This window comes from Physella acuta, unplaced genomic scaffold (genome assembly GCF_028476545.2).
Source record: "Physella acuta isolate Inbredline_101_S28 unplaced genomic scaffold, ASM2847654v3 ptg000004l, whole genome shotgun sequence".
Taxonomy (NCBI): domain Eukaryota; kingdom Metazoa; phylum Mollusca; class Gastropoda; family Physidae; genus Physella; species Physella acuta.
In genome coordinates this window covers 199,887-218,836 of record NW_026731524.1, presented here as the reverse complement: position 1 = coordinate 218,836, position 18,950 = coordinate 199,887, and the positions used below count along the sequence as shown (strand labels likewise).

At 37.7% G+C, this 18,950-nt stretch overlaps 2 protein-coding genes across 3 annotated transcripts in view; both read right to left on the bottom strand.

Moving 5' to 3' along the window:
* Positions 1 to 11,060, bottom strand: part of LOC131928284 (uncharacterized) — a 28,148-nt gene extending 17,088 nt beyond the window's left edge. The window contains exons 1-2 of one of the 2 annotated variants that reach the window (XR_009383991.1): positions 10,953 to 11,053; positions 4,936 to 5,253 (exon numbers count right to left, since the gene is read on the bottom strand). The gene's annotated coding sequence lies outside the window, so the exon portion shown is untranslated. Of the gene's footprint in view, positions 1 to 4,935; positions 5,254 to 10,952 lie in introns of those variants that run through there. The other variant, XM_059285328.1, reaches the window with a different exon arrangement.
* LOC131935033 (uncharacterized) lies at positions 3,566 to 4,690 on the bottom strand. Its single transcript, XM_059291349.1, has one exon. It carries the CDS (start codon positions 4,688 to 4,690, stop codon positions 3,566 to 3,568), a length of 1,125 nt encoding a protein of 374 aa, XP_059147332.1.
* Positions 11,061 to 18,950: the final 7,890 nt, after the last annotated feature.

Sequence of the window (18,950 nt, the reverse complement as noted above, 5' to 3'; positions counted from 1 at the left end):
AGTATATTAGCAGAGACTAGTGCGCTAACGACTCAGATCATATAAAAGGATAGAGGCTCCAGTACTGGCTCTGGTCACCACTTGATGCGCCAGGTTGAGTAGCTCGACTGGTCGTCGTTGACAGGTTGACATCCGCAGCTTCACTGGTTGTTCTGGAGTCATCAAAGAGTTATCCGCGTACGATGCATTGTTCCCCGCATCCACCTTGACCAGATGTAGGGCTGGTCTGACAATCACATGTTGCTGTACATCTCCGGCGACCACCTCTGTCACGAAGTGCGTTGCCTCCTGTCGAAGTCTGGTTGGGACCACCACCTTGATTGTCAGTTCCTCACCTTCATCTGCCTCCCTGGTTGGGATGATCTCTCTCCTTCGCTCACCCCCCGCCACAGTGGGTTCTGAACTAGACATTGTATTGTCGGGTCTCTGCAATCCACGGCGGCGTCCACCACGTCGTCGGCCTCTCCTCCGGCGGCGTCTTCGACATCTGCTTGTCTCATGTCTTTCTCCCAATCGACGATCTTGCTCGCAATGAGACTGACATTCATGGTGTGGCTGTCTACCCTCCTCACGCACATCCTCTGGGTGCAACCCTCCTCCACGGCGGAACACCCGACAGCCGTACCTCCAGCCGCTAGGCGAGGTAACCTGAGCTGTGGTTGCTCGACACTGTGCTGATCTCGGTGGCGTAAACTTGGCTGGGAGCTTGGCAGACCACGCATCAGCACCCGCTTCCCGACGCCGATGGACTGGCGTTTCCCTAATGCTGACCCCGTTGCCTAGCTTCTTTCCTCGGACAGTCGCGGACGAAGTGCTCTCTGGACCCACACCCGTAACAAGCTCCTCTGGAGGGCTGTTGTTTCAGGGCTAGGATATCTGTCACCTTCTCCGCCAGACGATCGGGTTGCTCCTCCGTGAGCATCATCGGCGTCGTCTCCTGGCGAACAGCTGCCGTTACTGCGTCGACCTGGATAGTCCAATTTCACTTTCATTTACATTCTCCTTGGAGTTTACCATCTATTTCAGTCAGAACTGTTATAGAGATCCTGTAAAAATAAATTTTAAAAATGTCAGCACTATAACAATATCTAATGATTCGTGAGCTTCATGGATTAATAAATAAAGTTTTAATTACTATTATAACATAAGTAGACTAAGTATGTAGGATAATGCCTAATATTATTCTTATTTTTCTTCAAGAACAATTACTATACTACTTTCTAAGCTAATTATACCCAAACACTGTCAATGTGTATGAATTAGTAATATTAGAGAATTATATGCAAGTTATTCTAAGCAACATATCTATATATATAATTCTCTTCTTCGAGCCGTTAGAAAACAAGCTGCAACCTCGCCTTACAGTCCCCTCTCTTCCTCTATATCAATATCACAACCACCCCCACCCCGCCCCCACATTGTCTGGTGAGTTGTGTTCACGCTGTTTACATTTTACAATCACAGAGACGGGTTTGGTGACGGCTATTAGGGGCAGATAATTTAGTTTGAAACGATTTTAAACTTAGACCATGACCATGACCATGACCATGACCATGACCATGACCATGACCATGACCATGACCATGACCATGACCATGACCATGACCATGACCATGACCATGACCATGACCATGACCATGACCATGACCATGACCATGACCATGACCATGACCATGACCATGACCATGACCATGACCATGACCATGACCATGACCATGACCATGACCATGACCATGACCATGACCATGACCATGACCATGACCATGACCATGACCATGACCATGACCATGACCATGACCATGACCATGACCATGACCATGACCATGACCATGACCATGACCATGACCATGACCATGACCATGACCATGACCATGACCATGACCATGACCATGACCATGACCATGACCATGACCATGACCATGACCATGACCATGACCATGACCATGACCATGACCATGACCATGACCATGACCATGACCATGACCATGACCATGACCATGACCATGACCATGACCATGACCATGACCATGACCATGACCATGACCATGACCATAATGTACATGACACTTATATATATATATATATATATATATATATATATATATATATATATATATATATATATATATATATAAGTGTCATATACATTAGTAAGTATTTGTACACGCTTTAATATAGGTTTTTAAATATATCTGTCTTATGTATTTAATGTTTGTGAAGCGACGCATTTTTGGGACTGAACATCGTCTTTTTATTTTCTCGTATATACGAATTATAGAGAAAGTCTTATAATCGTGCAAAAACAAAATCGAGATTTTTTTTTTAAATCTCGACGTTTTACACCTCCCTGAGTCGGAAAAACATAGTTTGGCAATCTTGTCCGTATATCTGTGAGTGTGTGTAGAAACATGAGAACATGGGTATCGTTACAGCTAGGTTGATGAAATTTCATATATAAGTATTTTATCAAAATCGTAGGTCTGTATCAACTTATCATTGATTTCCGACAATCGGAAGTAATTTCCGTTGACGAGATTTTCTAATATTCGCTATTTCCCATTTTAAAAAAACGCATGTGAATTTATAAAGTACTGATAATATTCCGCATTACTATACACATTTTGTTTTGCGATATATTTGGTGAGTAATTCTTTTTTTCTACAAGATTCTATTCTATTTAAAATTTAGCGACCAAAAACTTTTTTTACAACTGTTACTATCCGCTAGAAGTTTTTTTTTATTATGTATACTAAAATATTCAAATTTTCAAGATTAAATTGGTTTTGGAAGTGTATTAATTGTTTCAAAACGTTTGACAACTTTTTCCATAACTGATGAAATGTGGCAAATTGTGTCAATGTTTCAAGTCAACAATTTCTATTCATCTGTTGCTCGCTTGTTATTGCCTATTGATATATCAATTTGTAAATTTCCAATGTGGTTTTACACCAATCCACTTCGGTGGCTGTGTATTTGGTGTCACCTCCTTTAATATCATTTTGTCGAATGGCGTCAACTTATATTAATCCACCAAAAGAAGGCATCGAGGGGCTTAATTCTAACAGTTATTAAATCAAGTGGGAAAAATCATCGCTTTTGTAAAAACTGTAACATTTTATGTCACTTCCATGCTAGTAGTCGATAGACATATCGGTTATTACTAACTATATTACGTTATTAATATAGTTGGATTTAGTATTGTTTTCTCTGTCGGTGCAAGGTTTACGTCATGTTGTCAACCCCACCCCCCTCAATAAAGTCAAGATTTATCAGCTTTGCTCGTAGAAGACTATTTAACTCTAATTAATTGTTCATTTAACTATAACTACTATATTTTTCCTCTATATATATTGCCATATTTTGTCTTGTTGTTGCAAGGTGAGGTCCTCACCTCCTGCCCCCATTCGCGACGCCTGATTCAATCACAATTATGCAACACAAATAAACGCATGCACTTTATTAAGTTGACTTTTATTTATTCATAGACTATCGTGTAAAATGAATTCCATAATGACATTATGTCAAAGATGTTTCCTCCGGAAATCAATGAAGTGAGCAGATCCACTTAAGGAGGATCAAGTTTAACTGGAGGAACATCATTAGGCAAAGCCCTAGCGACATGCGTTGAATTCTGGAAGATACGGTCAGGCACACGCTTAAAACTCTCTGCTGATCGTTTACTTAATGGTACAGCTTCCCAGGTAAAATCTCCACTTGTACCAACAACATCATCAAACCTGCCAGTAAGTTGAAAGGCGTATCTATTCTCATCGCACAAATCGTCGACCACTTGTTGGAATTCTGGACGCGCATTTTTCAAGTCGTTCCACAACCAAGGGTGTGAACTTGTATCGCTCTGTTGCTTTAGGTCTGTGTAAAATGGGACGCTGGAGCTGCCAAACTTGTAGTTCACATTTGAACCACTATTTTTACCATGATACTTGTTATGATAATTTGTGTAGGTATCGTGCTGTCCTTCACCCCCACGAAGAAGGCCTTGAAGCTCGGTAGAAAACCTGGCTATGATTGTAGCTGTGTACGTTATTGAAGTTCGTGTTTTTGCAACGATAAATCTCCATTTGGCAGCAGAAAAGGCCTGGATATTTTTGCTAGTAGAAATTGTAAAATGCTTTGATGTTTTCTCATTTTTTTCATTTTTTGTAGACGTGCTTGTCTCATATCCAAACTTGTATCCAGCACTAAATTCCATTCCAGGTGGCTTGTAAGTAACTTGTAAGTTTAGTTCAAGATTGCTTTTCCAAGAACTGGTTGTCGTGTGGGTGACTGTGCGAACGCTGGTCTCACTTCGTGTAATAGTCTTCATTGCATCTGTCACGTCATTGTTATAAAAAGTCCCCGAGTCTATAGTTTCCGGTACTAAGTTTTGGATAATGGGAGATCCGTATTTGATGTCTTTCGTAGCGAAGCTCCAGTCGCCGTAAGCCATGGCCATGTTAAGGCGTTGCTTGGTCCACCCACAGGGTTGATCTAAATTAGAAAGCCATGTGTCGCCTTCTCTTACAAAATCCTCGCCAACAAACGTACCTCTACAACCTGAACAATAATAGTAACCGAGAATATCAGAAAAATTAGCAATGTCTTCCATTGTAGTGTCCATGATGCGTGTCTTCACCTTATAGAGCTCGTCTAGTACTTCTGGTGCTGACGCCGGCTTGCAACATCGCAACATTTGTATACAATAAAGTCGATTACAATTCCCCTTGTACAAACCAGTGACATAGTAACCATCATTACATTTACACAAACCTTTGTCAGCAAAACATTTCTTAATGTCGTGTTTATAACAGTCACTATAAGTAGCTGGGTGGTCAGCTGGTTTAGAACAACGTCCCTCTTCTATGTTATTCAGAAAGCCACGGTCAGCGTCTTTTGTTCTGTAAAAACCTTTAAGAAAATAACCAGGAGGACAACCAGGAGGACAGCTTGACCAGGAGTTGTCTTTATCAAACAAGTACCACCAATTAGCAATCATTGTTTGCTTTCTTGATTTGTCCCATGGTGAATTTTGCGAACAACATTCAACTCCTTCTAATAATTCTATACTGTCAGTTTCAGCTTCCGTGAAGGCAGCTCGATAAAAGCCAGTGATAAAATCATTTTGGTTATTACACATTGAAGTTCCCAATTTTTTCCAACTTTCCGTCCAGTTTGTTCTGCTACAACCAGCACCTCCAGTGTCTACTAAAGCCATAAGCACAACGACGTGAGCTAAAGACATCTTTTTCGGCAATTCTGAAAAAATGATAAAAAAATTTTCCATTTAGAAACAATGTTTTTAAATGTACAGTTTTATGTTGAGAAAGTAAATAATGTTAGAACATCTGCGAATACAGAGGGCGGGTGTCAAATAGGCGTCATTTTCACTATCTCATATACGAGGTAGAGAGGAAGTATAGTAGTCTTGCGAAAACTCGAACTCAAAATTTTTTTAAGGGTTTCTCTATAGATCTGTGTGAGTGTTTGTATCTGTCTTTCTGTAAAGCTTAAAACCCGTCACGGTTAGGGTTAAGGTTAGGGATAGGGTTAGGGTTAGGGTTAGTGTTACGGTTATGGGTATGGTTATGGTTATGGTTATCGTTAGGGTTAGGGTTAGGATTAGGGTTAGGGTTAGGGTTAGGGTTAGGGTTAGGGTTAGGGTTAGGGTAACGGTAACGGTAACGGTAACGGTAACTAGTTTGCACACCTTATTTTAATCTAGTTCTTATGCCATTTTATTTTCTCCCTTTGATTATTATATATGCAATTGATGTTCAATGTTTTATGTCTTTAATGCTGATTAAAATCTATCAAATATATTATTATTACTGATTTAAATGTTTAAAACAATTAAATTAATAAAAACAAAAAAAAACAAGAAAAAAAATGTTTGAGGACTGTATAGATATAGATGTTTGAAATGGAAAAATGTTTGCTTTGATGTGTCTCATTGTAATAACATAACTTTTCCGATTGCTTAAAATTTGTATAATTTTAATTCTCGGTAATCCCAATTTTTTTCAGCTCTACTAAAAAACTCAAATTCCCCACCCCCCCCCCCCCCCCCCCCCCCCGTCCCCTCAGGCAACCACGCACGCCGAGAAAAAAACCCTTGAATCATTATTTAATAACACATTTGCATTTTCAGTTTCAGGTTGGTTTTTTAATTTTTATTTTATTTGTATTTAGACGTTTTGTATTAGATCTATGTATAAGTAAACCATCTTAAATGAATGAAAGTAGGCTACAAGTAAGAAAGAAATATTAATATTGTAAACCTATATCAGTCCTCACAAACCGATGAGGAAAACTGTAATACTAAAGCGAACACACAACTGACGCTATAAATTACGTGTCTGAGGCGAAAAAAGGAGAAAAAAAACTCTAAAATTTACATTTAAGCTCTCCACACCTCAGCCATCACTAAATAAATAAGTATTTAAATTCTCAAATGTTTTTGAACACCTAAGCGATGCTAGACAGTATGCCGAGTATTGTATATAATTTTAGTCTATGTAAATGTCGTTCAACATTACACGGTGTAAGTTGCAACACAAAGTAAAAATTTGATATTTTGATAAATAAAGTTGATGTTACTAGAGTATAAACTAAATTTAAAGCTAAACAATTATAACAATTATGGGATTAAGTTTGCTATTCTAGTAACGTAACTCACATATATGTAAGTAAGTTATGACAAATTCATTAACGTTTTTACGGCTTTCAAAGGTTAATTTCTTATAAACTATGAGAGTGAATAATTAATAAAATACTTAAAAAACCTTTTTAAAAAACCACGTTTTTTTGGTGGACTAAAAAGCAGAAAATAAATTTTCCTTTTGTGCTTCCTCGAGCTGTGCAGATTCTTGTGATGACTGACAAAAACGTGGGTACGTTCACCATCAAATTTCCCGACCCATCTGCCCGACCCACGTTTTTTGTCAGTCATCACAAGAATCTGCACAGCTCGAGGAAGCACAAAAGAAAAATTTATTTTCTACTTTTTAGTCCACAAGAAAAACGTGTTTTTTTTTTTAAGTTTTTTTAAGTATTTTATTTTCTCCTTTTTAGTCCGTTGCTACACATGAAAAACGTGTTTTTCAAAAAAGTTTTTTTATATAGTTTATTTTCTACTTTATCTAATGACTTGATTAAGTATGACTTGACTAAGTGTTTATAAATACACGGACTAAAAATCTTGAGCGACCAGGATTCGAAACTGGGTTGTCGCGGCCACAACGCGAAGTACTAACCACTATACGATCACGGCCAGCGCGCTCACATCGATTGGTGCCGAAGTAACTGTGTCAATAGGCCTCCAGTCTTGTCGGTATCTTTAGAAATCATGTCCTCAATTTTATGGTCCTTGGGGCGTAATTAAATTAAGCTAATTACGGTCTCTAATTGCTATCTTTTATGACTGCATCTGAAATTGTTAGGCGAAAGTAGCCTGCATGCCAAATTTCAGATCTCTAGAGCAATCAGAAGTGGGCTAATGTTCGATGTCAATTTTAACAACAAACAAACAAACGCGAAGCTGAGTTAATAAAAACGTGTTAAAAAGCTTTTTTCCCACGTTTTCTTTAACTTGCTTTCGCGTCTGTTTGTTTGTCTTTCCATCAAATCTTGCGATCGAAATTTCGGGCACTTCCCAGCTAGCGTGCTGCCCGGTCTCCTCGGATTCCCGCAACCATGTGGGTTGGAGTGGATGAACAGGAATTGGGAACGAAAGGGATTTTAATGGCCCTACGGCAGACAGTCCGGAGAGCCTGGTACGTCGGACTCCCAAGACCCCACATGGTGGAGCCGGGAGATTTGCCCGCATTGGACGGGTGAATCCCCGCTGGCACCAAATAGCGTGGCGGTGGAGAGATGCAAGACTGCCGGGAACCAAAAAGGGTCTGTTCGCGATCCCAACCAGACGGTTTGACTTTAAGCTGCGGCCTTCACACGGCTTCGGACGAACTCCACTAGTCGGACCAAACTCGTGACCCTCCTAGCGAGTGCGGGATCGCTGGTGGTAGTGAACAGCAGCTAGAGGGTTTTCGGTCTGGTCGAGTGGAACTGCTGTGTGCGTCCGGCTCTTTCCGAAGAGCCTGGTACGTCGGTCTCCCAAGTCCCCTACATAATAGCGTGGGGGAGGAGAGGTGCAAGACTTCCGGGAACCAAAAGAGCCCGTCGCCAGATCTCGCTTTTGACTTTAAACGGCAGCCTTAACGGGGCTTCGGAATAATGCCACTGGTCCGACCAAACCCATGATAAGTGGATGCGGAACGGCCAGTGACAGATAACAGCCGCTAGAGGGTTTTGATCTGACGGAATGCCCCCCACGATCAAGCTGGGTACCAGGCGGTGGGACGATGTCCTGCGTCTGGTGGGCGGGGAAGAAAAGCCCGTTGAGAACCAACGAATATTGCGACCGATGTGTGAGAAACTCTAGTGGTCGGGGTTCGTCACACTGAGGCCTGCCTGGCTAATGGAAGTACACCTTCTGAGCCGGTTTCCGTATAAGGAAGGAAGGAAGGAAGCTAGCGCGCTGAAATTTTCAGGAAATCTTTGTTTCCGATGACAATACAATATTTAATTATTATTATTACTAAATTGATCCATTGAAAAATTGTATTGATCATTTTAGACTCCTATTGATGTGTTCGAAAAAGGGACATAACATATTAATTGTAATTTGATAAAAACAAGGTCTTTACTTTCCCTCTTCTGCGATTAAGACAGAACAAGAAAGGTCTCTCGTCTTGCTAAGCAGAAAGAAAAAACTGATGCTGCACTTGCGATTGAGACAGAACAAGAAAGGGCCTCTCGTCTTGCTAAGCAGAAAGAAAAAACTGATGCTGCACTTGCGATTGAGACAGAACAAGAAAGGGCCTCTCGTCTTGCTAAGCAGAAAGAAAAAACTGATGCTGCACTTGCGATTGAGACAGAACAAGAAAGGGCCTCTCGTCTTGCTAAGCAGAAAGAACGAACTGATGCTGCACTTGCGATTTAGGCCGAAGAAGAAAGGGTCTCTCGCCAAGCAAAAGACAGAAAGCGTCATGCTACTGCTCGTCAAGACAAAGAAAGACATGAAGCAGAATTGCAACGTCGACGCACTGCTTACGCCCAACGTTCGGCAGCAATGAAAACATTTTTCGACACGATAAACACTTTTGCAATATAACTTGTGATATTTGTCATAAGAAGTGCTATTCTAATCAGGTGACAAAATATCACATGCTTGCTTCTAAGGGATACCTTCCCCCTGAGCTTGCGCAAAAGACTGTGCTAGAAGTTTGTCACCGATGTAACTCGCACTTGCGCAACAATAAGAAGAACATGGATCCGTCGAAAGCCTACTGGAATAACCTTGATCCTGGTGAAGTTCCCGACGTAATTGTCAATTTGAGTGAGTGTGAATACAGACTTTTACGTCGAATAAATCCATACATTAAAATTATCAAGTTTAATGGCCGCTTTGGCCAATATGGATTCAAGTGTCAGGCAAACAATTACCATCGATGTTGCCTCGCTCAAGCGATGATTCCGGCATGGTGATTGTCACTGAGACACTTGAGAATTTGAATATTTCGCGTGACTTTCCCATTTCTCGCCAGCGCATTTGCGTGAATGCGAGAAGATAAAATCGATAGCAAGATTTGAATGCAAACAAACAGACAAAGACTAAAAAGTAGAAAATAATTATCATTAAAAATGTTTTTAAAAACCCACGTTTTCTGATTGAACTAAAAAGTAGAAAATAAATGCTATACATCACAATAATGAAAAACGTGGGGCGCCGTGATTTTCTTAGTTTCTAATACTGTTGACTCTCTACACGCTCCCTAATAAAACGCAATTATATTATCTAATCAATAGTAATATAACTTTTACATCTTATATTAACATGAACCGATAAAATTTTACTTCGGCGCCCCACGTTTTTCATTTTTTGTCATAATGCGCACATTTTGCGATCGCTTATAGTAGAGTGATCGCTTGCATTATTGTGATGTATATAATTTATTTTCTACTGTTTAGTTCAATCAGAAAATGTGTTTTTTTTTTAATTTAATGATAATTATTTATAGTGTATTTTAAAAAAATAGCTTGTAAAGAGAAATCTGTTAAAAATATACAATATAAACAATACTATAATACTAAACATACCGCCTAGCTTCACTTCGATTTTCGAAAAGCATTTTATGATTTGAATGATTAATTAAACGATGATTCGCTGTTACGTGATATGCTCATGTTTAAAACACTATTTGCTTGTTGTAGTAACACTGATAAAATATTCGCAAACTATTTAAGCGCACGTCATTAAAACTATAAAGTTTTCTTTAATAGCATAACTCAATTATTATATGAGATACACTTTTGAAATTAGTTTTAGAATTTAATTACAAAACACAACGTAATTTTTAACGAAATTTTTATTTAAACAAATGCTTTCTTTGCTCTTTCTGTTTTTGTTGAAAATAAGATAAAATTATTTTAAAATTATTACTGTAAAAAATTATCTCCCTTGTACATATACCATATGACGTAGTCGATGTTTAATTTTTTTTTTTACAAACAATTGTTTATATAAGAAAATACGGCATTTGGAAAAATCCAACAGGCTTAAAGCGTTTTTCCGACGTGAATAATTTTTTTTTTGAAACCCTCCAGGTTCGGTGTATGACATCATATAATGTCAGGGCTTGAGGCAGATGCCTGTCTAAATTGAAACGCATGCGGCCCGATCGGGCACCCGACCACTTTGCTTTATTAATATAAATATTTAATGATACGCAATATAGTTTTAAAACCTCAAAAGAATAATGTGTGTAACATTCTATTTTTTATTGTATTTCAAGCTATTTGAACAAGTAAGGGCCTTTTACAGTTATAATTTTTCGTAAAATCCAGTTAGTACTTAACAAAATATTTACATATCGTTTACATAAAAAAAAACTTACATGAGCGAGCTGATTCACAAGTCTTCAAAATTAAAGTTAAACATCAAACAATAGATGTAGTGTATTCAATCCTTCCGTCTAAAGCCGAATGGTTATTGCTTGTGTTCGATGTTAAAGCTTACACGTACTGGTTATAGCTATATTTAAATAGTACCGCCCCTATTACTTAGGGCGGAGCAATTATTTATCTATGACTGGTGTCTAGAGTTTCCTGAGTGAACACGTTTACAAAATTGAACAATGTGCGTGGTAGGGCGCCCTTGCAGTAGTGTAGACCAATGTGCCATAGCCACAGCCACAGCCACAGCCACAGCCATACTTGATTGTAAAAAATTCCTTTGCCGATATTTTCAAAACTCGCAAATATAAGAAAACAAATTTAAACAGGTTAAAAACACTCACCAGGAAACAATGAGAATAGGTGCAATAGAGAGTATACAGCTTACAGCCGTTTGGGCACCAGTGCCAGTCCCATAGCCGCGCTGTGGCCAACTCCGTTGCAACAATTCCATGCTTGCCACTGTCCAACTGTCCAATGGCCGACTTTTTCGAATAACGTTCAATGGGGAATGTTATTTTATTCAGCATGCATTTCCCTATCCGTCGGTAAACATTAATTCGACTTGAGTAACCTAGGTTTTTTTTTAGTTATTAGTTATATTTGAAAATGGTAACTTTTGGCTCTTCTGTCTTAAAATGTTGCCGACTCCTGCGGTAGACAACTGCTACCCCGAAAGTCAAAAGTTCTGATCCCATAATTAAATCTATAGGATGACTCTGAGTCCACGATAAGCAATGAAAATTTTGCTGGGCATAGTGCAGAGAAACCATCCTTGTCAGAATTCTCTCAACATAGAGTATTTTGATTAATCCCTTTTACAAAATACCAAAAACCACTGCAGAATTAATGATGTGATCGTAACATGTTCTAATGTGTTGTATTTGTTATATTATGGCTTTTTTGTGATTGTTACGACCCTTGTATTATGCATATCATGGTCACGTCCCTTGAGTGTTCACTTTGTCTTCCGTGGTGTGTAACTGATTGGTACCTGTTTGGCAGTTAAGAAAGGTAAAGTCAGAGCGGTTGAGCTCTCTGTATATAAAAATAAACCGGGAGTGATCTCTCCTAAACTTTCTCGAATATTCTTATATAACTAGGAATATAGACATGATTTTTAAATACTTAAACTTTTAAAAATACAATAGAATCTCGTAGAAAAAAGGAATTGCGCACCAAGCGAACGGCAAAACAAAAGGTGCATAATTAATAGTGCGCAATATTATTAGTACTTTATAAATTTACATGCGTTTTTTGAGAAATCGGAAATAGCGCAAATTAGTACTTTCGGTAAACGGAAATTACTCAAAACTTGACAGAAAGTAGAGAATTAGATCTTTTACTTTCATGTGAAATTTCATTTATCTATCTGAAATAGTACTCAAGTTAGAGGCTTTTGAAAAATTCAAAGTAGAAAAAGTACCACTTCCGGTTATACGAAATCGCTCAAACGTTAAACAAGATCTACGATTTTGATAAAATACTTATATATGAAATTTCATCAACCTAGCAGTAACGGTACTCAAGTTATCGTGTTTACACACAGACACACAGACAGACACACAGACATACGGACAAGATTGCAAACTTATGTTTTTCCGTATTAGTGGGGTGTAAAACGTCGAGGTTTATAAAAATCTCGATTTTTTTGTATATACGAGAAAGTAATAAGTGTCTGAGTAATGTAACGATATTCACTTTACAAGTCGTAAACCGGAACAATAAAAAGTTGAAGCTAAAAAGGAGTCAGTAGATTGTAGAGATTAACACAGACATATACATACAAGATGTCCAGAAAACACACAAAAAACTAAACACAAAACAACACGTACACGTTTGAGCTAGATCCGTTAAACGGAAGTAGTAATTTACGATTTATTTTGCGATTTCTCAAAAAACAAAAATTAATTTATAAAGTACTAATAATATTCCACACTATTAATACACATATTCTTGGCCATTCACGTGGTGCGCAATTCTTTTTTTCTAAGGGATTCAAATTTATTTTAAAAAGTTTGAGTAATTAAAAATGTCTATATCCCGTGTTGCCACCCCCCTAGTGTTATATAAGAATATGCGAGAAAGTTTAGGGGAAATCAATCCCTCTTTATTTTAAACGATTAAATTGTAATTTCAAAGCGTTAGTTTTAATAAAACTACATGTCTAAAAATTATCTATATATATAATTCATTTTTGTGAGACGCTAGAAAACAAGCTGTAAACGCGCTCCCTACCATCCCCACCCCTACATGGTCTTAGTGAGCTGTGGTTCACGCTATGTTTAACTTCGTGGAGTCGGGAGTAGTGACGGCTATTAGGGGCAGATAATCTAGTTTGAAACTATTTTAAACGTTGGGGGGGGGGGGAGGGGGGGGAGGAAGGGGGGGGGGGGGTTATGGTCCTTAACGAGCTACTTATAGTGTTTTAAAGAAATATTTTCAGTGTCAGCGTTGGTACTGTCGAATTCACAAATTATGAATTACTGAAAAGTAGAAAAAAAACAACAACTAAATATCGGCGTATGTTATGCCGCGGGCCGGCTCGTTTAATATACTTTGAGTAAGCTCTTTTTTCATAACCGTAAAAAATAATAGGAGTCTACGTCTTATTATAAAAAGCATGCAAGTTATATTTTTGTTATCAGTCATTATATTATAGGATGATATACCTTTTTAGTAATTTGGTGGTGGAATTTGAGGCAAGTTGGTAATTTAGTGGTCGTCCTTAAGACTAACTGATAAATTGGTGGTTGGCCTTAACGCTAATCGGTAATTTAATGGTCGGCCTTTGGCTAGTCGGCAGTGTAGTGGTCGACCTTAATGATAACCTGTAGTTAGGTTGTAAGCCTTACGGCAAGTTTGTAATTTAGTGGCTTGTCGTCACTTGTTCCTCTCGGTCTTTAGACTACCTCGAGGTTCCCATATTGACGCATGGTACCCCTTAACGCCGACTGTCGCGAAAAGCGACATACCGATTTCGCGCTTAGTACATGCGTAAAAGTACATTTATCCTACTGCCGCCGGTCGTTGTGTATAGGGTACAACCAGACGGTTGTATCGGTACCAACGGTCACGTTGCAAAGTCGAAATTTATGACGGCACGCTCTCTTGACTCAAGCACAGCGAAAATATTTTGACTTTGTGAGTTCAGCCTACATAAATTGATTATTATTACTAAATGGGTGGTCCGTTTTTAATACACAAAATACTAAAAGTTTTATTATTTTCTCTTTTATGTATATAAACCGTATAAATCAAATTTGAGCATAATTTAGGAAGTTATCTTCTGATTACGGTTTTTCGCGAAAACACGACATCAGGCAACAAGACATAAAATTGTACTTGGGTGCCTAGCAGATTTAGCGACATAAGATGCCTCGCCAAGCTGTCATTTCTTGAAGTATAGTTATAAATTAGTAAAGGATTTACGAACTAGTCTTTATTTAAAATGGTATTTTAGAACGGTAGGTGAAGTAGAGTGAGACGGTGTCATTGACCACAGCATATGGAGGGAGAGCGATGCTAGAATAATGTGATCATGCTGCTCGGTAAAGTATAATGAATTTAACTTTAAAATAGCATTGTTCAATAGGATAACATAAAAATAAAAATAGACAACAGTATGTGGAGTGGTGGACCACTATCTTGGCTACCAACAAAGAAAGGCCTTCACAGGAACCTTGACAATAATAACACTAAGCATAATATTACACCTCTTTATAAATACTCAAAGGTTAAATACTGACAAAAATCGCCATTACAGTGCAATTGAATACCCACATCAATGCCATAACACTGGCATTTAGTACCAACAGCAGTGTTATTGAGTACCCACATCTTCAGCACTGAGTACCGACATCAGTGACACTGAGCACCCACAGATTCAGCACCAAGTACCTACAGCAGTGATACTGAGTACCCAGTGCTAAGACTGAGTACCCACAGCAATGTAATCGCTTACCAACAGTGCCAGTGCTGAGTATCAGTGTTATTAGTAATCTGTAGCAGTAACATTTGAGTACAACAGAATTAGCATTTAGTACCAAAATCAGAAATATCGGGCACCATCAACAACAGCAGTGAGTACCCACACCAATGGCACTGAGTACCCACAGAAGTGACACCAAGTACCCACAGCAGCTGCATTGAGCATGGAAGACTATACAACGGCTGAACACTGTCATTATTTGACAGTATTTGTTCACATACTTTGTGTGTATAGCAAATATAGGTCGAATGAGAAATATGCGTCTTAACTAAGGCCATACACAATTAAAGAAGTCCTTTCATATGTAGCGTGTTACTCTACTGTACTAGAATCACGATAGCCATGCTTCAAAATACCCATTCATAAGAGTTAGACAGTGAGCGGTGCAGCAGAGTTATGCAGCTCTATGCCTGAGCTACTAACCTATAGTTTTCATGAATTTTACAAGTGAGTCTACATTTGCTTGCGTGTTCATGTGTTTAGTTTGTGATATTCTATTGTTTGTGCATGGATATTTAGGGAAACACGTGTCAGAAAAAAAAGGAGCCGGACAATTTTTAAAATTACCTATTGGTCCATTAGCGCCGGATGTCGCAAATTCGCGACATAACGTAATTAACATAAAAAATAAGTACACATTTAAAACCAAAATATACATGAAATTCAGTGTCAGTATGATGAGATAAAATCAGCACAAATAATTTTGTACACGGTTCGAACATAATTCAGACATTAAAGGGCTAGAGCACATGCATGTTTCGATAATCTAATGCCATACAACAAATATATCTATACAACGCTTGTTACATAACTTAGTTCAAACTGTTTTCATCCATAAAGCCTTTGATACAAGTCGGATTTTGCACAGAAAACCTCTATAATTCTATTTCTCAAATTGTGTTAAGCTGTTATTTTATTCATGCAACCGATTGGTAAACCTAGGATTAGATATCTTTTTTTTGTCTTTTCTCATATAATATAATACGTTATATTAAAGTTAAGCTTTGCCTTCTAAAAAAATATATTTACATTGCAACGTTAAGTATTCATTGTTGACCGTACTCAAGTCATCCTATTTACAGAAACACACATACACACACACACACACGGACATCATTACAAAGCCCAGTTTTTCAGACTCGATTACGCATAAAACAAAAAAGCTTGATAAACATGGATTTATAATTTTTGTCCGACTAAAATAAGTCCCCTATACTCCGGATGTGATGAAGGACTGACGTGTAAAGCGGTGAAAAAAATGTATTCTCAATAATTTGAAAATCGGATAAAGGTTTAGTAATGCTTCAACAAAGCCACATAGTCGATTTTGGGACGCGGCTTTGTCCAAACTACTTAATGTTTCTTTTATACGCCTACTGAGAACATAACTTGTAATTCGTCTGAAAGTTTAAAAAACAGGGGCACCAATACATCTTGAAGCTTTGTGAGCTTAGGTACTTTGGCAGTTATCTAAGCCTTTGCGTTTTCTGACATTCTTTCTCTATTTACGAATTTCGTCACAGGGGATTTGATTTTTTAGGCATCAGAAAGCCTTCTGGTTCTCCGTTTTGAGTACACTAGTTAAATAACTAACGTCTTCTGATGCCTGAAGATGTTTAAAAACTAATTAACAACAGAATAATGGGACAAGATTTAAATTCTTGGTATTTCGGATACTTGCCGGGGTTGAACTAATGTCGATAACATAAGGACTGCACCTTGATGTGGGCGTTTTACGTATTGGCCATCGTAATCATCTCAATAAAGATATACCTAAGGATATACCTAAATATTACCCCAAGAACATATGGTCGACTACAATGGCATTAAAACAGTATTATAACTCAGGAGAGAACCAAAACATGGATCAAGTCTCAATAAACCTTATAAGTAACCAAGCCAATCCCTGGATTAACTTAAATCCGAGGAACAAATAACAATAACCAAATCTGGGAATATTCCATCCACCGGAGGTTCGCAAGCAAAAGCTTTAACATTAGGAATAAAATACTTAAAAAAAAAACTTTAAAAAAAAAAACACGTTTTTCTTGTGGACTAAAAAGTAGAAAATAAATTGTTCTTCCGACCCTAGGGGATCTACCAATGACTGCTCGTAGATTTTGTGCTTCCTCGAGCTGTGCAGGTTCTTGTGATGACTGTTCATACATTTGATGACAAAAAACGTGGGTACGTGGGTACGTTCACCATCAAATTTCCAAAATTCGTGTGTTGTGTGCTTTTCGCTTAAATCATAAATCTGCCCGACCCACGTTTTTTGTGCCCTGATTGGCTATGTTGAAACGTTTTTCATGCATGTACCCATCACAAAGCGTTTTCGTACTAGAGAGCCATTTGTCGCCTTCTCTTACAAAATCCTCGTCACCGAACTGGCCTTTTACAACCTCAACAACAACCATAAACGAGATAAAGCGCCTAATATACCATATCGTATATCTAAACATTAAAGTCTACTACAGTTCCCCTGGTACAATCAAGTGACATAATAACCATCATTACTAACTCCTATCTAAACTCAACCCTAAACATAACCAACCACAAACAAAACCAAAACCGTAACCATAACCATAACCAAACAAAAATAGAATCACAATAACAATCACAAACAGAATCGCTGTCGCAATCGCAATCACAATCAGAATCTCAATCACAAATACAAATGCAAATGCAAATGTAACGCAAACGATAACACAAATGCAAACATAGCACAAACACATACACAAATATTATTATATTATTTAACACATACACAGACACATACGTAAACACAACCATAAACACAAACGAAACACATACATAAACGTTAACGTAACGCAAACGCAAACAAAAACACTAACGTTTACACAAGCACCACAAAAAATAAACCGAGAGTGATCTCCCCTAAACTTTCTCGAATACTCTTATATAATTCGGAATATAGACATGATTTTTAATTACTTAAACTTTTAAAAATACAATAGAATCTCGTAGAAAAAAAGGAATTGCGCACCAAGCGAACGCCAAAAGAAAATGTGCATAATAGTGCGCAATATTATTAGTACTTTTTCAATTTACATGAGTTTTTTGAGAAATCGGAAATAGCGTAAATTACTACTTCCGGTCAACAGAAATTACTGAAAATATGAGAGAAGGTAGAAAATTAGATTTTTTACTCACATGTGAAATTTCATTTATCTATCTGAAATAGTACTCAAGTTGTAGGCTTTTTAAAAATTCAAAGTAGAAAAAGTACCACTTCCGGTTATCGAAAATCGCTCAAAAGTTGAACAGGATCTATGATTTTGATAAAATACTTATATATGAAATTTCATCAACCTAGCTATAACGGTACTCAAGTTATCGTGTTTACACACAGACACACAGACAGACACACAGACATACGGACATACGGACAAGATTGCAAAATTTGTAAAAATCTCGATTTTTTTTTTTGCACAATTACGATACTTGCTCTTTATTCGTATATACGCGAAAGTAAAAACCGCAAACAAACGCAAACTCTAATAAGAAACAACACAAATACAACCTTATATGCAAAAATAGAGCAAACACAAGCGCAAACGATAACGATAACGCTAACACAAACATTGACTCAAGCGTAAAAACGAGCGAAAACACATACTCAAAAGCAAAAGAAAACACAAGCAAAAACTCTAGCACTAACAAAGCAAAAACAAAAGCACAAACGTAACACAAACGCATAAAAAACGCAAAATTAGGCTTTAACTCAAATGTAAACAAAAACAAAAAAAAAAAAAAAAAAAAAAAAAAAAAAAAAAAAAAAAAAAAAAAAAAAAAAAAAGGAAGCGTAAGCGTAAGCGTAAGCGTAAACGTAAACGTAGAAGTAAACGTAAACGTTAACGTTAATTATCTTAATTTTGTTTTTAATCGAAGAATAGTGTTGAAAATATATTCTCGAAAAGTTCATCAA